The sequence below is a fragment of the Acomys minous genome, assembly GCF_964271855.1.
Source record: "Acomys minous genome assembly, chromosome: 4".
Classification (NCBI taxonomy): Eukaryota; Metazoa; Chordata; class Mammalia; order Rodentia; family Muridae; genus Acomys; species Acomys minous.
Window position 1 is genome coordinate 115,006,136 of NC_140486.1, and position 20,137 is coordinate 115,026,272.

Genomic DNA, 20,137 nt, shown 5'->3' on the forward strand with positions numbered 1-20,137 from the left:
TACCTGTAGCTGTGTGGTAACAAACAGGAAGATGTTTTCTCTCCTGGGAGGCTAACTGGGAAAGAGGCACAGAGCCCAGCACCCCTTTGGAAAGAAGAGGCTCTGACCTGCCCTCAAGAGAATAGCAGAGACCTGCAGAGGTTAAACTGGTTCCTTCAGAACCTGCACTGGAGCCTGGAGGTGGTGGTGCACGCCTTTAATCCCAGCACTCAGGAGGTAGAGGCAGGTGGATCACTGTGAGTTCTAGGCCAGCCTGGTCTACAAAGCAAGTCCAGGACAGCCAAGGCTACACAGAGAGACCCTGTCTCGAGAAAAAAACAAAAACAAAAACAAACCTCCACTGAGGGAAGGGAAGGTTGATATCAGTGGTCCTGTAAATTCCCCAAAGCCACACCACTGCCCAGAAATGGGGTGCCCCTTCCTTGGTCAAATGCTCCCACAAGCTCCTGCCCACCCAAGGTACCCTGAACACATACTCAGCTTGCACATTGCATAAAGTCAGGAGGACCACACACACTACATTATGTAAGATACTTGGTCCCAAAGAAAAGCAGTACAAGGTCCCTGCAGGGCCCATGTCCTTTTCTTAGCTTTTTTTTTTTTTCAAGACAGGGTTTCTCTGTGTAGCCTTGGCTGTCCTGGACTAACTTTATAGACCAGGCTGGCCTCAAACTCACAGCGATCCCCCTGCCTCTGCCTCCCAGGTGCTGGGATTAAAGGCATGCGCCACCACAGCCTGGCTTCTCTTAGCATTTTTTGAGACTAATTTTTAGAACTGTGTTGGGGGTGCAAAAATTAAATGATATAGGGATGGTCCTCAGAGTCCTGTCTCCAAGGCTCTGTTCCCAGCACCCTGCAGGACAGGGAATGTTCTTTGAAGATACCTAGTGCCATCACGTAGGACCTATGGTGTCACTAGGGTCACATTCAGTTCTATGTCTGCCGTTTGGGCAAATGCATTACTTGGCTCCACCAGTACAATGACAACATGGTGTCCCTCACCACCCTCAACACACCCTGTTCCTTGTCCCTTGAAGAACCCTGGCAGCCACCACCACACCTGGTCATGTCACCCTCCTTCCTGCTCAGAGGAGAATCCCAGAGAGGCTTGACCCCAATCATTTGGATCCTATCTGCCCCTTTTAGGTCACGCAGAGTGCCTCTGTGCACTTCCTCAAACGCAAACCTGCCTCAGAGTCAGGGCACGCCCCCACTCTATTCAGCTTCCTGAGTCGGAGTAAAGTGGGTGGCAGCACCACACAGCTGGTGTCCTTAAAAAAGGGAGAACAGGGAGAGTTTAGGGACACTCCACAGGAAGCCTGGGCGGCAATGAGATTTGCCCGCACAGAGTGCCAGTGGTTGCCAGCAGCCTCTGCCAGGGTAGAAGCCTGGGCTAGCCTCCTCCTCATTCAGAAGGTGCGATCCTACCCACATACTAACTTGGGTCTCAGCTGGGGGGGGGGGGGTAGGGGTTGGTCATCTGGCCACGGTCTATGCTGTTTTTCTCGGGCTACCCTCCCAGCATCTGCTGTGTGACTGTTTACCAGGGAGACAAGCCGTCTCCCCTACAGTTTCTCCCATGGCCTCTACACTCTAACTGCCAGAATCTAGCATCTTCCAAAACCACTTGCAGCTGGGGCAAAACGGCAAGTAGGTGGGGTGGGGTGGGAGGCACAAGGAGGGCGTGGCTGAGCTCTCAGATGAAGGTCTAATGACCCTCCCAGCCCTCCTTCTATGCGGGAACAGGATGGGTCTTGCTAAGGGTTTCCTGCAGCCAATAGCAGCTGCTCTCTGGCAATGGTAGTAGCTGCCCAGCTTGGAGGGCGGCCTCCCACAGCAGCTCTCCAGGAAAGGTAGAACATCTCCTCAGATGGACGGAGGCATAGCCATCTTTTCCACCGTCTTGGGACAGTTTTTAAAACATACAGAAAGTCCCCAAAGATACTGTACCGACTATCCCAACCCACGTGGGCTCATCAGCTATCCAGTTTGCTGTCCTCCCACTTTCCCTCCCTGTCCTAGAGCCACCTGCACTTGGTCTGGTCATAAGCTGCAGACGGCAAGATCTTGCTCCCAAATAGTTCAGCACGTTTCTCCCAAGAATAAGACAAAATGTAAGCCTGAATTGAAAAGGCCAGTAGCCAGTAATATGCCTCTCTCTCTCTCTCTCTCCCTCTCTCTCTCTCTCTCTCTTCCCCCCCCCTTTCTCCCCCCCTCTCTCCTCCCTCCCCCCACCCCGATTTTATTGCAGCCTTTAGTGATAACCCTGACCTTCTGAAGCAGCAGAGAGGCTGTTCTTTACAATTAGCCATGCTGATTATCCCCACCCCCACCCCACTCCCACCCTCCAAGGTGATGTGCCTGGCTCTGCTCCAGCACTTCCTGTCACAGAAAAAGACCTGGCCCTTAGCTGGACACGCTGTTCCACTGTCCAAATGCTCTGGGTCCTCTGATGGGGTCCTGGGTACCACCTCCACATGCTAACCTTGACGATGACCTTGAGCCCCTGCCTTTCAGCTGTAAGAGATTTCTCCAGAGTGATTTCAGAGATGTCACGGAGTTTCACTTGCCTGGTCGGGGAGGGGGTCAGGAAGCTGGATGGTACCAGATGCATCCAGTCTTGGGCTTTCTGCTGGAGTGTGTCATAAGTTGAGATAGAGGAGAGACTGGCAATCAGACAGGCAGGCACCCGGCATATCTTCCTGGGGATTTCCCCCACTTCCTGCTTCCTCAAGGCAAATGATTTGCCTCTTAAGGGGGTTCACCTGAATTTCAAGGCACCCAGGACCCAGCAGAAGGATTTGTCTTAAGTGATACTGTAGCACCACCTGGTGGTCACAGTTAACACACACAACACTCCCCCCACCCCACCCCTAGCACCCCCACCTGTAGTCACTTCCAGGAGGGGGACCTGCCTATGGGCTGCAAGATCCCCAGCCCTTATTTGAGCCTGGGATGCCAGACCATTCACTTCCCCTAGTTCAGTTGTTAGAGAGTCATCCTGTGGCCACCATCCATCTCCCCTGCCTGACAGAAAAGCAGTTGCACAACAGCAACAGGCCTCACTCAGAAACCAGAGAAAAGTGAGGGAGAATCTCCCAATCAACACTTGACGTTTCCTCACCGGTCGTGACGAGGACAAGCCTGTGTCTGGCTCACATCGGTCCAGCAGTCACAGGGATTCCCTTTAGATCAGATCGGGACTCCATCAGTACCCAGAAAGTCGAGGTTGTTTCTAGGCCCTAGAACTGAAGCTGGATCCCTCTAGAGGTGCAGTAGGGCCAGGAGGCTCCTCCAGTGCCTGGGCTGAGCCCCACTTGAAACTTGAAGGCAGGTGGCTGGCATGGTTCTATCCAAGCAGAACCAACAAGAGCAGAGGCCACACTCTAGGCACAGACAAGCTCCTAGCCATCCTGAGCTCACTTTGGGTGAGAACTAGAAATAAAGCAAGAAGGGATTTCACTCTTGACCATTGGACCTTGAGAGTGGACACAGTGAGGTCACCTTCTTCAGTAGCACAGTGTGTTCTTTACGGTTTATTTTGCTCTGTTGGCATGGTTTGGTTTGGTTTGGTGTGTGTTTGAACACCAAGTCCCCCACAGAACAAGCTCACCAGTCCCCCACAACAGCCTTGCACGTGCTGGGACTAGAGGCCTACATCACCACACCCAACAGCAATGTCTCCATATTCAGACTCAACAACTTTTCATACTCCCAGAAGCAAGGATAACAAAACAGCTTTGAGCCTGGCTTGGTGGCTGTGCACGCCTTTAATCCCAGCACTCGAGAGGCAGAGGCAGAAGGACTGCTGTGTGTTCCAGGCCAGCCTGTTCTACAAAGTGAGTCTAGGACAGCTAAGGCTACACAGAGAAACCCTGTCTCAAAACAAAACAAAAACAAAAAACAAAAAAACAGCAACAACAAAACAGCCTGAATGGCCACATTGGAAATACCTCCATTGTGCCATAGCGAGACACCTAACAGGAACATGTCCTCTGGGGCTTTCCTCCCAGGACAGGGACCTGGGTTTCTCTATAAGGATGCAGACAACACAATCACCATTGGGAGAAACAGCCCACACAGACCAATGCCTGTGCCCATGCTCAGCACTTGCCTCACAAGCCCTCACTTGTGTTTAACGCCCACAAATCCATCTAGAATATGTGCAAAAAGACTGAACAGTGTGACCCATGAAGCCATGGGTCCTAGTGTAGCCTGGTAAAGTGGTCAGGTTGTCAAGACATTTAATATTTGGAGAGAAGGGCATGAGACAACACAGCGTCCAGGTTTTAGAGTCCTTGCCACCCGGCTGTGTCCATCCACAGCTGGAAGGGGGACACTCCTATCCCAGCTGCCCTTCTGAGCTATCTCTCCAGGGTCCCCTCATGGAGACCAAGCACCTTGGACTCATTTTTTTCCCTTGGGATCATCTCTCCATTTTCCTTGTATTGATGCCTTTATCGACCCCTTTCTCCTCCCCTGACACCTTGCAGAGCGAAGGTGGTCCAGTTATGAAGCATCTGTCTTCCCATCACATGCATCAAAGACTTTTTCCAGTCCACACTTCTGCTTTCCTTTAACTCCTCTGCGCTGGCATCAAGGAAGCTGAAAAGGATAGGCCAGGGGGGACAGGCACACTTGCCTCAGGGCATCCAGGAATGGAACCATATCTGGTAAGATGGGGCTGGCAGTCTCCTGGGAGCCACTGGGTACTGGATCCTCCCCGAGAGAGTTTCCATCCACTTTGGCAAGCAGTTATTATGAAGGAAGCAGCTTCTGGCAGCCTCCAGGGCTCGGGGATAAGCCATCTTCAACAGCAAATATGAGCAAAGAGCCAAAAGCCCTTGTTCTGAAGGTGCAGCTCAGTCTGAGGACCCTCTGAGGCATGGGCTGAGACGTCCTCCACATCCTCGCCTGCCTCTATCGCGCACAGCACTGGCCCCGCCTGACCGCAGGTCCCTGGTTCAGAACCACGGCCTCGCCTTCCTGTGAGCTGCTGTTCCCCTCCTCTCCTGCTCTCTGCAGTAGCACCTGGGCTGTGGAAAACAGAGGCAATTGGGGGTGGGAATCCCTGCCCCCCAGGTCCCTAACCCAAACACTCCCTATCCCCTTTCCTCATGCCCCTCCCCACCCCAGGGACACCAGAAGAAGACCCAGGGGAAGAGACATGGCAGCGAGCTCCCACACACCTCTGAAGGGCCATCACTCACCAACAGTGTTGAAGACCTCAGACACCTGGTAGTTCAGCTTGGCTGAGGTTTCCATGAATAGCAGGTTTTTGCTCTCTGCAAACTCCTTCCCTTCCTGAAGGAAAAAGTCAGTGTGTCTAAAGAGAGCCCCTCCAAAGACACTTGATTGACTCACAAGAAACTGGCATGCACATATAATCCCAGCACTCAGGAAGCTGGTGAAGGATTGTGAGTTCCAGGCCAGCCTACGACACATTAGACCCTGCCTCAAAGCAACAACAACAACAAAAAAGACTGGTTGTGGTGGGTCGCATGTGTGTTCACACGCTTTTCACATAGACCACCCAACTCACATACTCCCTGTGAACATGTGCGTGCACACACCTCCTCCATGAATCTCCAACCCAAAGGGAAACTAAGATGGAATCTTTGTATGTTTATGCACACACACAAGTGCATGTGCATGTGGGTTTGCGTGTTGAGATATTCACATGTATGACTTTGAAGGCACATGTATGTTTGTGCTTATGAATGTATATTCATGAAGCATGACTCTGGGCACATGTACTTATGAAGTATGAGCATATATGTAGGTAAAGGAATCATGGGTGTACAGAGAAGTGCAAGTGTGTGGGTGGGTATGTGAGTGCCTGAGGCACAGATGTGTGTGTGTGTGGTGTGTGTGTGTGTGTGTGAGAGAGAGAGAGAGTTTCAAGGTCTCAGACACCCTCAAGTCCACCCACACAAGGACTCCCTCCTGCCAGCCACCACGTGGCACCTGGAAGGTCACTTCCCGCTCCTCGCCGAGGTCCGTTTTGTTGCCGACCAGCATCACCACCACCTCTCCTGGCTGGAACTCCTTCTCCAGCTCCTCCAGCCACTGCTGGGCCTTATGAAAGGAATCCTAAAGAGACAGAATGAGGCCATGCCAGAGTTCTCCTTGCTGAACCGGAAGAGCAAAGCTTCCTCGTGGGTTAGTGGCCACATCAAAGCCTTGTTCCAAAGCCGGGCTAAAGGGCTGCTCTGGGCCCCTGGAAGGGCATCCAGGTTGAGTATCCAGGATGGTCATTCACATGCCCACTCATGCTGCTAAGGGAGAGCTGTGCAGCCAGTTAGCACAGCAGAGAGCGAGGGATGTGGGAGTCACATGGCGTTTGGGGTCAAGAGCTCCACTCTGGATATCATCTTGCACAAGAGGGCTTAAGGGAACTGTTATCTCCCCAAATCCAGTTCCTAACTGCACCCCAGGGACACCAGCTAAGTGAGGGGTGTGGCCCTGTGTCCTTTGGAACCTTTCTCCTGACCCCTGGCATCAAGGCTGATATGAGGACTTATCGCTCCACATTCTTGGACCTGTGCCAACACATACTTTCTGGTTCCACTGCTTTTTATCCAGCACCCTTTCCCAGGCCTCTTGTACCTACTACATCTTCCTGCTTCCTACCCAACATGGCTGGTCCCCACTTCCCTACCTCCTGTTACAGGTCCTGGGGCAGCAAGCTCACCCTGCCCTAGGCCAGGTTGGACAAACATGGGCATGTGAGTCCAGTCCTTCCATGTCACCTCCATGCATGCTCTGTGTTCTGCATCCCCTGGTGACACAAGGTTCATGGCCTATGGAAGTGGGCGGGCTCTGTAACAGCCTCTTGTGGTCTCAGCAGCATGCCAGAACCAGTAATGGTGGTGCTATGGGGGTGAGGAGGGTACCAGGAGATTGCAGAGGAACAGCTTTGGGTGTGAGGGGGGTGCCAAGAGGGCTCTCTGAATGACTTGACTAACACAGGCTCAATGGCCCTTTTGGTTGATGTGGTAGTTCCCACAAACCAGGGCCCCCATTCAATTTCCTTGCCATTGATCCCTGGAGAAGGCAGTAAACAGACAGTTGCCTGGGGGAGGATCTGGGAGGTGACCCTACCTTCCGAGTGATGTCGTACACAAGGAGTGCAGCATTGGCACCCCTGAAGTAGAGGTGGCAGACGCTGTGGTACTTTTCCTGGCCGGCTGTGTCCCAGATCTCAAGCTTCAGAGATGAGGAGCCCAAATCCACCACCTTTGTGAAGAACGCACCTGCAGCCAGGAGGGCAAGGAAGTTTGCTGGGGATGGACGAGGTGGTCATCAGGGATCCTATCGTGTCTTGTCAGTCTATGCCAGCAGCCCAGTGAGAGGCAGCTGGGAACATGCTGGCAAAGGCTGATTCAAGGCCCGTTCTGGAAGCTGGAGCTCCTCTTTCAGAGCAAAGTATAGCTGGCAACTGCTTTGTGTCCCTTATAGGTGTCTTCTTGGGATGAAATACAAGACCCTGAGCTAAGAATGACATGGAAGGCACCTCCAGAAACAAATAATCTGTCATGTCTCTACAGTGCCCACTGATGCCATTGAACTCTGAGAACTCGTGTGCCTTGGCCCCTCTGGCCCACTGGCCACTCATCCACCTGTCCCATTCTGAGGCCACCCTCAGTCACCGGAAGCCAGCCTCCTCAGCCAGCCTCGCTCCTCTGCAGCTCTCCTCACCTCTGCACCTAGAAATATCTCCTGAGTTACTTAATTCTCCCTGCCTTCTCCTGAGTGCTCCGTGCAGCTCCTGGGGTTCCCTTCCTCACTCGGGCACCTATCTAATCAAATCACAGAGAAGGACTCCAAGCCCTCATGTCACATGCAATCCATCTTTTCTTTGAAGGAATATTTTTTTCCTTGAGCTTTGCTTTCCAAAGTTGAATTTTTATTTTTAATTATGTGGGTATCAGGTGGGTTTTGGGTTTAATGCAGTGCCTATGGAGACAGGAAAAGAACACTGAATCCTCTGGAGCTGGAGTTTATAGATGGTTGTGAGCTGTCAAATGTGGGTGCTGGGATCAGAAGTCAGGTCTTTGGAAAGAACAGTATGTGTTCTTAACTGATAAGCCATCTCGCCAGCCTAGGTGTGATTCTTAAATAGTTATTTGATGGTACCAGAAACTTCTATTTCAAATGTGTGAAGCTACTAGAGGGGTAGAAGGAAAGTGGGGAGGGAAGTTAGGGATCCCGGGACATAAAGGGTCAGCAGAGACCAAGGGCTTTGCTCGGAGCCACTCCCCGACACACGACCCAGGGTTGATTCGGAGGTGACTGGGGAGGCCTACATGGGTGAAAAGAAACTTCCAGCTCAAAGACAGTGAATAAGTTTCCCAGGGCTGGAGTAACCACAGAGTAGTTTAAAACAGGAAACCCATTCTTTCCATTCTGGAAGCCAGAAGCCCCAAGTCAAGCCATGAGCAAGGCCAGCTCCTTCTCTGAGCTCTAGAAGAGAACCCGCCCCCATCTCTCTCCAGCCTCTGGGGACTCCACCCACATTTGGTGTCCCTTGGCTATGGACTTAGCACCCCATGCGGCCTCTGGCCTCACCTGATGTCCTCCGTTAGCTTCCACTGTCAACTTGACACAGCCTGGAGTTACTTGAAAGAGTCTCAAAACTAAGGGACCACCCAGCATAGACTGGCCTGTGGCCATGTCAGTAAAGGATTGTCTTGATTGATGGTTGATACGAGAGGGCCCAGCCCACTGTGAGGCCTATGATCCCCAGGCAGGAGGGTCTGGGCTGTCTAAGAAAGCAAGCTGAGGATCTGGAGAGATGGCTAAGTGGTTAAGAACACTGGCTGCTCTTCCAGAGGACCAGAGTTTGATTCCCAGGACCCACGCTGTAGCTCACAACCATGTGTAACTCCAGTTTTAGGGTCTTCAACATCCTCTCCTGACCTCCATGAGCTCCGCATGCATGTGGTGCACAGACATACACACAGGCAAAAATAACATACATGTAAATTAAGACTGAAAATAATTTTTAAAAAAGAAAGCTAGGCTGCCTCCAATTCCTGGTTGAGTTCCTTGAGTAATGGATTGTGATCTCTCTTAGCCACGGTGCTGGTGCACGCCGTTAATCCCAGCACTCAGGGAGGCAGATGCAGGTAGATCGCTGTGAGTTCAAGGCCAGCCTGGTCTATGAAATGAGCCCAAGACAGCCAAGGCTACACAGAGAGACCCTGTCTTGAAAAACAAAAACAAACAAACAAACAAAAACAAAAAATAGGGCTGGAGATATGGCTCAGAGGTTAAGAGTACTGACTGCTCCTCCAGAGGTCCAGAGTTCAATTCCCAGCAACCACATGGTGGCTCATAACCCTCTATAATGAGATCTGGTGTCCTCTTCTGGCCTGTAGGTGTATGTACAGGCAGAGAACTGTATACATAACAATAAATACACCTTTAAAAAAACAAAACAAGAAATAAATAAACAAGTAAAAGGATTGTGATCTCCAAGTGTAAGACAAGTGACCCTCTCCGCACTCCAAGTTGCTTTTGGAGTTTTGCAGTGTTTCATCACAACAACAGAAGTAAAACTATAGCATCTGCCTCCTCTGCTGTGCCCTCGCCTCTTTTCTTGAGGACGACAAGGATGGAATTTGGGGACCCAAGTCCAAAGTGATCTCATCTCCATAGAAGGCTCAGGCTCTGTGACTTAAGGCTTGCTCATCTCTGGGGACCCAGTTCCATCCACTTTGTAAAGAGCAGAGACAGGGCTGGACAGAACTTTCTGGAAAGATAGGGATTCTCCCTGTGAATGGGGCAGCATCTGGGCAGATACTGACAGGCTGAGTAAACAACCTGAGGGGCCATGAGCTTGGGCTCTAAGTTGCTCTTTGCACAAAGCAGCAGCCTCCATGTGGACAGGAGGACAAGGGACTCCTATCTTGCATGCTACTGCTAGGCATTGCCCATCCAATCCAGCCAGCACACCTGTGCTGGTGAAAGCCCGGGGTGGCCTTAGTCACAGATCCCTCTCAACTTTATGAGCCTCAATAACTTGCTTAAACCATACCTCATTTTCTTCCTGTGTAATACGATCTAATGGTCCCCTCCCCCAGAGTCGTTGTAAAAACCCCATGGGAAAAACAAATGCAATGTCAGGTCTGTCATCCCAACTTCTACTTCCTCTTCTTGTCTTCTTTGTGCACCCCTCTCTGCCCACCCCCTTGACTCATTGCCATAGCAACAATGATGTTTAATCCAGCACACTCTGGTCTGTTCTTTCTCACTTTCTCCTGGCTTTGGAGACAACTGGGGATATTATGATAAACAGTGCAACATGTTGCATCAAAAGTTCCACCCCAAGGACATCATCCTAGGGCCACAGTAACAAGCAGCCACGACCTAGGGAGTTTTTAATTTAACATCTTAAACATTATCTCAGAGGCTGGGTAAGAACACTTTCTGCATAAGTATGAGGACCTGAGTTCCATTCTCAGCCCCCATATAAAAATCAAGGCACAGCCTTGTGATGTGAGCACTGGGGGTGGGGTGAGGGAGGGAAATGAGAGGACCACTGTCAGCCTAGCTCTGGGTTCAGGAGAGACCCTTTCTCAAGAGACTATGGTGGAGAGTGATAAAGAAGGACCCAGACCTCCTCCTGTGGCCTCTGTGTGGGCACGCATCCATGCACATATGTGCACAGAGGGGGGGGGGAGGGAGGGCGAGGGGGAGGGAGGCTGAGTGATGCATGGGTGTAAAGCTCAAGTCTGCCCTCTCCACTTACAACTGTGGTGCCTCTCATTTTACTTTTCCAGTATAAACATGATGGTTGAAAGTCCTCTGTGTCAAATCCCAGACGATGCACAAGGGCAGAGTGGCTTTCCACACAAGCAGTAAATGACGCATTAGCCAGTGTTGAGATGTTTACACAACGCAGAGCTGAGCCCTCCAGGAAAAAAGAAAACACACACACACACACACAGGCACGCTCACGCACACGCACGCACACACACACACCAGACCTGTGTGCACAGATCGGCAATCCCTGAGTCGGTGAGTTTTGGGGGAAAGACAGATGGATACATAATAAGATGGAGCACAGAAAGAGAGACCCAACTCTCAAGTCCACTGAGAGCAATGGGTCCTATCGCCTCTAAGATAAAGGAAAAGAAAGAAAAGAAAGCAAAAGAAAATAAGAGAATAGGAGAGAAAAGAAGAGAAGAGAAGAGAAAAGAAAAGAAAAGAACAGGGTGAGATGGCCAGAGCCTCATAGGCCCTGAGAGAGAACCCACTGCTACTGTTTCACTAAATGGACACCAAGCCACCCTCAAAGTAGTTATTTCTGTAGCCCTACATTAGCACAGCTCTTAGCCATCATCAGTGGACAGCAGTAAATACAGAGGTTTGCATCTGGTCAAACTGTAGAAGAGGTGACTGAGGAGTGCTCTGCCTTAAGTAAGATATCTACATCACACCGTCACCCCCAAGACTTGGGGAACATCAGAAAAGAGAGAGTAGGCAAAGAGAAGTCCGTGAAACAGTGTCTCCTGCGCATGGCAGGACCGTTGCACTCCTGAGAGCTGTGGTGGCCTCCATAACCCCGCTTGAGTGAGAGAGATGCCCTGTCCTTACCTGAGAAGGGACTGTTAGCAACTGATGGCTTCTGGGAAAGAGAAAGGATTTCTCTTCTTTTTGTGTGTGTGTTTATTTTTTGTTTGTTTGTTTGTTTGTTTGACACAGAGTTCTCTGTGTAACAACCCTGGCTGTCTAGCAACTCATTCTGTAGTCCAGGCTGACCTTGAACTCACAGAGATCTTCCTCTGCCTCCCGTATGCTGGGATTAGAGGTGTCCACCACCACACCTGACTGAGAAAGGTTTTCTTCAGAGATGTGGTCTCTCATCAATTGCCCGTTCTCCAGAGGACAGACGCACACCCATGGCAACACTAACTGGACTCAGCGGGCTACCCAAAAGAAAGAGGAGATGAAGTTAGGATGTAGCATGGGGCTTCTGGTGGAGCTGGAGGGGGATAGATGGATGGGTTTGGGGTTAAGGATGAAGTTCTCAAAGGGTAAATTTCAAATATTATATGTCTATTTTTTTTTAAAGAGTGACGTCACTAGAGATACATGAGCCGACTTTGTGGCTCCTGACCACTCTTGTCCCATAGTCCACATGCTCAGAAGTGTCTGATGCAACAAAGCTAGTGAAAGACTCAACACACTGCCCAGCATGAGACCTCAAAAACCAATCCCTTTTAGTGTCTGCCAAAGGCAGTAACTAAAGGCAAAGGCCATTTAGCTTTGTCCTGGATTTCTAAGGACTTTCAAAGGGTCCCACTAAGAACTAATTTCCTGGGCCTGGAGAAATGGTGCAGAGGTTAAGAGATTAAGGCTGCTCTTCCAAAGGCCCTGAGTTCAATTCCCAGCAACCACATGGTGGCTCACAACCATCTATAATGAAATCTGGTACCCTCTTCTGGTGTGCAGGAACACCATATACATAATAAATAAATCTTTAAAAAAAAAATAAAGAACTAATTTCCAGGGCTGGACCCCTAGCTCCATGGTAGAATGCTTGCCTCATATGCAAAAGGCAGTCCTTAAGGTGGATCCCAGCAGAGAGTCTCAGCATGAGAGACACCTGGTACCCACTCTAACCCCTGACCACACCATAGCTCGTTCTCTCCGATCGGGCTTGCGGGAGCAGAAGGACCATCCACTTAGAGAGTTACGAAAACCTTAATTTGTACTGAATAACAAATGACAGGCATGGGGTGTGGGGATTGCTCTCTAACATGTCCTTTATCTAAATTAATACATGCCACCTGTGGTGGCACACACACATCACTGCACAGGAGGAGCAGAAGTACCAAGTTGGAGAGCTCTGGGCCAGCCTGAGCTACATAGTGAGACTTGTCTCAAATACATACAAAATACATTCATGCATACATATATACACACATATGTACGTACATACACACACACACACACATAAGCAAACACACAGCATCCCCATCCCCAGGCCAGACCCAGTGGACCAAATCTAATTAGAAAGAGGTCACTTTTCAGTGCTGATGAATTGCACAGACAGAGCAAAGTTGGAGCCACAGTCATAAGGAAGCAGTGGGACTCAGGAGAAGCTGAGGGAAGCCTAGGCAGACGACATCAGGCATAGAGCACGTTCTCAGCGGAGTAACAAGGGAGCTTCATTAGCTGGCCAGAGGGCAACTAGAAAGGAGGTCTTCCTCGGGCTGCTCCTTACTGCCAGTCCCCGACGTTCCCCAAGCTTACTAGGGCCAGAGCCCCTGCCCGGCATCTACACACTCACAAATGCCAGCTGGGCGGAAGCCGGACCCCTCGTGAAGGCTGTTGGCACGCACTTCCTGAACAGCGTGCCTGCCTGCCTGCCTGCCCTTGCTGGATTCCCAGTCCCTCCCTGCAATCCAGGATGTCCAGCCTTGGGTCACAGGACAGGGGCCATCCTGAGGTGGACCACATTCCCACCTGGCTATTCCCATCTGTCCCAGTCAGGGCTCTCCTCACTTACACCCCACAGTCGGCAAGATGCTTCTGAAGTTCTCTCTCATGTACCGGAGGACCAGACTGGTTTTGCCCACAGAACTGTTCCCAAGCAGAACCAGCTTCTTCACATAGGTCTGGCCGGAAGTAGTGTTGGCCTGTGGCAGCCCGCCAGCCTGTGCCATGGCCTGCAAACAACCACAGAAGATGGAGGTGAGTGGAAGACCAGTGGTGGTCAAATTACCTCAGTGAGCCAGGTGTGATGGTGCACACCTTTAATCCTAGCACTCAGGAGGCAGAGGCAGGCGCATCTCTGAGAGTTGGAGGCCAGCTTGGTCTACAAAGAAGAGTTCCAGAACAGCCAAGGCTACACAGAGAAACCCTGTCTCCAAAAACAAACAAACAAACAAACAAACAAATTACCTCGGTAAATCTAACACACACCCACACACACCCACATACAAAGATACTGGGGGGGGGGGGGGGAGGCGGAAATAGAGAGGCAAGAGAGAGAGGGAGAAAGGGGTTGTTTCCTAGGTAGAATGCAGACGCCTTGAGCAGAGCTCCAAGCAAGAGGTCCTAGCGGACACCTGCCCCACTCTGCACCCCAGCTCTCCCTCCCTATCTGTAAACTGGGGTGAAGAGAAACAAAGTAGCTGTGCTAGGAAACTAACTGCTGACAGTGGCTTGGGAGCCCTCCCTACAATGGCCGCCACCCACGTTACACCCCACACAGGCTTTTTATCCTGATACGCTCACGGGCTGTTTCTTACTGCTTACAAACTTCTTACTTACTCCAGGCAGAGGCCAAAACCACCTGGGCACCTCCTGGTTGTTCCTGGGCTAAAGTTGGTGTTTACAAAATTTTCCCTAGGAAAATTCCTTCAACCCATGAGAAAGGGATTTAAAATGAAACAAAAAAGCCACCCTCATTATCAACAGCCCAGATCTCCCAGAACCTAAGGAGATGCTTCTCTTCATGTCAGCCCCAGACTTGCCAGTCCCCTGTTCCTCAAATCCTCTGTTTTTCTTTTTTCTTTCTTTCTTTCTTTTTTGTTTTTTTTTTGTTTTGTTTTGTTTTGTTTTTGTTTGTTTTGGTTTTTTTGTTTTTCAAGACAGGGTCTCTCTGTGTAGCCCTGGCTGTCCTGGACTCATGTTGTAGACCAGGCTGGCCTTGAACTCACATCGATACACCAGCCTCTGCCTCCTAAGTGCTGGGATTAAAGGCATGCACCACCATGCCCGGCTAAATCCTCTGTTTTTTTCAATTAAAACTTTGCTCTGCAGTGGGACTCGGTGGGGGGGAGGGGGGCTGGGGGGAGGGACCAACCATGCCAGGGCCTACAACTCCGGCATGCCGGAAGCTGAGACCAGAGGATCTCAAATTTGAGTCTACAGAGTAAGACTTTATCAAACAAAAAAGAGGAGAATAGAAGAAGGGAGAGAGAGGAGGAAGCAAGAAGAAAAAGAGGAAAGAAGAAAGGTGGGGGGGGTCCCCAGGGCCTCAGCACACCCCAGTCCTTTCTGTCATCTCCAAGGCCAACTCTGCAGTACAAACATGGAACCTTCCACGACGTTACCAACAGCAGCTTCCAGGCACACGTCACACTGGAGCAACAGGCGCAGGAGCTCTGCGCCCAGCGCTCACTCTCTCAGGAACTCCCAAGGTCCCTGAAGGAAACCCCACGTAGATTCCCACACGCTCTCTCTCCCTCTCTCCTTCTCTCTCCCTCTCTCTCTCTCTCTCTCTCTCTCTCTCTCTCTCTCTCTCTCTCCACAGGCCACGCATGAAGGCATCAGGCTTCTCGTGCCTCAGCCTATTGCTCGTCATCTCCTGGTGCTGTCATGGTTTCATATATGCCTGTGAGAGACCTGCTCTCATCTAGACAGTTTGAATGTAGTATGCACGTCCCACGGAAGCTGTCTCTCTCTTTTATGTTCACAGTTAATGGAGCACCCTGGGTCTGCTGTGTCGTGAAGGGATTGAAAAGAGGATGAGACTGTGCTGTCATCTCTGGTGTTTATTATCTGCACCACATCTAGGAAGAGAATGTGCCCTGACGTCTATACCCACCGTGGGTGGCTAGTCTCTCAAGTAGAGCCTTTCTCCATCACCACAGTGGGCAAAGGCTGAGGAAGGGTAAAGGGAAGATGGACAGGAAGATGAGCACATACCACTTGAGACTGTGGTGACAGAAGAAAAGAACATAACATAGACACTGCATGTCACATAGAGTCATAATACCAACGGACAAGTCTAGAGAAAATAGCTGGAGTCCATAAAAGAAGGTTCCAGGCCATCAGTGCAGCAGTTACCAGCAGCGCAGCATGGGTCCCATCCCAGAGAGCCCTGTTGTGGAATTTTTTAGTTCTTTTTTTTTCTTTTTTTTTTTAAAGCTATAATTTATTCACATTACATCCTGACTGTTTTCCCCTCACTTGTATCTTCCTGTTCCCACCCTCCCTCTCTCTTTCACCCTAGTCCTTCCCCTATACCTCTGACAGAAGGGGACCTCCTCCCTCACCATATGACCGCAGTCTATATGTTTGATTTCTTTAAACATGTTTTTTCGTTTTAATCCCAGGTGTGGGATATGGGTGCTGCTCTCATTTGTCCACAGCTGATAGCTGCCTCACGAAAAGGCATGTGATCTTTAGTGATCTTTATCAGCTGGGAACTGCCTCGTGCGGTGTAGTCTCTGCCAGTTAGAATAAATACAAAAGCTCAGAGGGGGGGGGGGGTTGAGAGAAGAACATTTGGAGGAGACAATCCGAGGAGGACGAGAAGGCTGCTGCTGTGCTTGCTGTTGCTGCCTGAGTATCCTGATGCTGTAGATTGGTGTTGCCTCCAAAGAACCCAGTGACTGTAAACAACAGGAAGGAGCCAAAGAGACCTGCTCCCCTTCTCCCCACTAACCTTCTTTCTCCTACCTGGTGTTGGGGTGCTGGAAGGGTTTGGGACTGGAAGGAACTCCAAATAAAGTAGGTTTTTTAAAAAATCAGAGCCTACTGGGGCCTCTAGCGTTTCCACTTGCATTGGTTTCAGAACAGGATCACACACAAAAAAACTAAGTTGTCTGTTTCAAGCTTTTTAAAACCCTGTTCACCCAACATCACAAAATTAATTAACTTAAAATTAAAATATAGAAGACCAAGGCCTGAAGCTAAGTTCAAGAATCGTGGGCTTAATATGAATAAATTAATAAAATATATTTAAAAAAAAAAAGAGTCCTGGGCTTGCCTGTGTTTCTTCAGGGCTGACAACAATGCCTTGCATGTAGCAGCTGCTCAGCACACACCTAAGCAATGGCCATAGATGGAGATGGGTGAGCAGGTGGGCGGATGGAGGGATGAGTGGGTAGATCAATAGATGGATAGATAGCTGGGATCGTAGGTAGATAAGCAGAGGAGTGAGTGGATGGATGGATTTATCAATTGACTGAGGGGTGGATGGACAGAACGAATACTTCACCCAGCACTTGTGTTTCGAACTATCTGACTAAACAGAAAGAGAGAGACAGAGACAGAGACAAGAGACAGAGACAAAGAGGGGGGGGGAGGGAGGGAGGGAGGAGTCAGCCTCCAGGAACAGTACGTGCAGCCTCCACCCAGAGACTCCACCCTTTGGGCCTAAGGGCAAACCAGAGTCCAGAACTCTGAGCAGGGACCAGGAAGGACACAGCTGTCTTGGAGTCCAGGCACTGCCAAGGGCCATCCATCAACTCCACATCAAACAGGTCAGGTCTCTTCCTCAGTAAAGCCCCAGCCCTTCTTCGTACCACCAGAGCCAGTGCGACTTCTTCAGCCACGGCCTCCTGCCTGATGTCACAACCTGTCCAACCCCCAACAACCAACAACATAGACCGCAGGCCCTGGCACCGTGGAGCCCCACCCCCTGTATCCCTGAGTGAAACGATCTCAGCTTTTGGTTGCATATACATAAGTATACCTGTATTATCTGTAGCTTAGCTTTCTCACTGGGCTGTCACCACCACCCGGAAGCTGGATTGCCTTCAGGGAGCAGCATCCTTAGCCACTGAGGGAACAACAGGTGCTCACTATCTCCTGAATGAACCCGGAAGTGTCTCCGTAGATGCTAACTGGATCAGTGTGCTTTCTGCCCCCGGACTCTCATGCCAGTCACACCCAGAAGCATGTTGGAAGAACGCCTGGTGTGTGTGCAGAAAGGGTGACGGGGCTGCCAGCAGGCACTTGCAGGATCTTCACAAGTCACTCTGGGGCTAACCTGTCCTTGCCTCAGACAGCTAGGCCTATGGAGGGTACAGCTGCCAGGGCCCTCCAGAGAGAAGCGGAGTGGTGGTGTTCTCTGAGCCCACCTGCTCCCATACAAAGGCACCTGCCAAAGACGAGCACAAAGTCTAAGGGCCTGGGACAAGTGCCAAAGGCCCAGCAGGTTTTCCAAGGCAAAGACATACGCTATTCAGAGCTGAAGGGTGATGGTCTGATGTTCAAGGGGCCTCCCGAGGCACTAGCTCAGGCCAGGTGCTGGTAGAGAGTGGCAGGATGTGCCTCAGGAATGGTACAGGGGAACTCCACTTTTGCACCTCCAAAACGCAGATGTGTTGTTGTAAGCCAATAAGCTCAGTACTCGGGATGCCGAAGCAGGGGATTGCTGCAAACGTCAAGCCTTTCTGGGCTACATAGTAAGACCCTGTCTCAAAAAAATCAAATCCAAACAAAACAAAACCAAGCTAAATAAATAATTTTTCAGCTTTAATGGGATCGTACACTCTGCTCTAAAAATCATAAAAGTTGGTCATAACATCAAATCCAATATCTACATGGCTTTGTCAGATTTCTACAAGTATCTCAATTTGGTAGGTTCATTTTCTTATTACTGGAATTTGTTTTTTCTGGTGTAATTATTTTCCTCGGTAGTAGATAAGACCACACACAGTTGATGTTTCCGTGCTACTTTTTGAGTGACTATGTGTCGCAGGCTTCCAATACCAGCAAGGAAGAGCCCTCTGTTCAAAGAGAAAGCTAGAAAAGTGGCCCGTGGCCCCTCCTCTGGAATTTAGGTCTCTCTGAAGGCAGTGGCTGCCAGACTGTGATTAGGAGCCTCTCCTCATCCTGACTTGGTGCTGCTTCAGCGAGCTTGCCTCTCTTCCACCAAAGAAAACACATTAAAGGGAAGATGGAGGCCAGGAGACTGTACCTCGTCCTCCTTGCCCGGCTCCTCAAAGCCGTTCATACCTGACACTGAACTTCAGACCAACATGGCATTTGATATGAGAGGGGGAAAAAAAATCAAGCTACAGATTAGAAGGAAGTTTTGGCAGAAACCACCAAGCACCTCTGTTACTGCTCCAGGCTCTTCTGCCGTCTGAAAAGGCTTCCTTAAAACATGCCTCCTTGCACTGGCAGTTTATGTTCGAGGCCCTCAACTGGAACGTTCTGCAAGGAAAAATCAAATGGGATTCCCCTTTGCCAGAATGTGACGTGGCGAGCCCCTTAGGACCTGAACAAACTCAAGGAGCAGTGTACTACTTCAGCTCTGCCTCTGATTAAGGTCCTGAGAACACAGGGACACGCATCTGCAGTCATGAGTGCACACGCACACAAACCCATGCTCACACACACACACTCGCAGGGCAGGACAGTTTAATGACTCACCTGTTCACTTTGAGGAAGTTCCACAGACCATCATCCCATGGGGTCCCTGCTGGCTCTTCTCTTTCCCTCCTCCTACTCCCTGGCTGTGCTTCTCTTGGGTGCTGGATGACTGGGCAGGGCAGGGCAGGGCAGGAGAAGCTGTGTACCAACAGACAGCCAGTGGCAGAGCAAAGGAAGCTGGAAGGGAACCTGCTGCCGCCAAGGCCCCAGCCTGCAGATCAGGCCTCCTCTCTTCCTGTAAACTCCAGGGCAAAGTCCCCACGTGATCATGTGATCACGAGAGAGAGAGAGAGAGAGAGAGAGAGAGAGAGAGAGAGAGAGAGAGAGAGAGAGAGAGTAGGCTATAAGTCACAGTCACCTGTCACCTAGCTGCAGCCCAGAGTTTCAGCCATTTCCAGGTGTCACCTGTCGCACAGTGCCCTACACTGGAGAGCAGAGCGTCACAGACTTGGAGAGCAGCCCTTTGGTTACAGGAGCTCATTTCTTAACTCTTTCTAGGGAGGCATCTCAGGTGGGCCGGACCAGGAGCCAGAGCCTGGGATGAGTGTCCCATCCCTAGAGCAGGTAATTGCCTAAGCAAGGCTGGGGGATCCCTAGGCTGGAGGAAGAATGGAAATCAGTTCTGCTGTGGTCAGCCACAAATCCCAGGCAAACTCTAGCTCTCTCCGTCCTCAGAACTCTCCTGAATTACTAGCTTGGGTTCCCAAAGCATGGGGCAATGGGGAACTCAGCACCGTGAATGGGGGGAGGGGCGGGGGTTACAACCTGAAGACTGACTTGGGGTTCACCTGGGTCTCTTTTTTTCCTTCTTCCCAGTGTGGCCACATTAAATCTCCTTTTTTCTGTTTTCCACTTTTAGCTTGGCTCTTTTCATTGGCTTTTCCTGCCTTACAACACATGTTGGGTTCCCCCGCCCCCGCCAAGTCTGATAACAATATGGTGACAGACAGTAGTGGTGGGGTGCAGTGGGGGCTCTGATGAAGCATCGGGCCCAGAAGACAGTCCC

At 50.5% G+C, this 20,137-nt stretch overlaps 1 protein-coding gene across 2 annotated transcripts; it reads right to left on the minus strand.

Moving 5' to 3' along the window:
- Positions 1–3,605: 3,605 nt before the first annotated feature.
- Positions 3,606–19,368, minus strand: RAB17 (RAB17, member RAS oncogene family). 2 transcript variants are annotated; one of them, XM_084779032.1, is made up of 6 exons: positions 19,132–19,368; positions 13,523–13,682; positions 7,105–7,256; positions 5,968–6,093; positions 5,211–5,304; positions 3,606–5,036 (listed from the first exon to the last, which is right to left on the minus strand). In XM_084779032.1, exons 2-6 carry the CDS (start codon positions 13,677–13,679, stop codon positions 4,921–4,923), a joined length of 645 nt encoding a protein of 214 aa, XP_084635158.1. In that variant the 5' UTR covers positions 13,680–13,682; positions 19,132–19,368; the 3' UTR covers positions 3,606–4,920. The 2 variants fall into 2 exon arrangements, with proteins under 2 accessions (XP_084635158.1, XP_084635159.1); XM_084779033.1 differs by lacking the exon at positions 19,132–19,368 and adding an exon at positions 17,444–17,573.
- Positions 19,369–20,137: the final 769 nt, after the last annotated feature.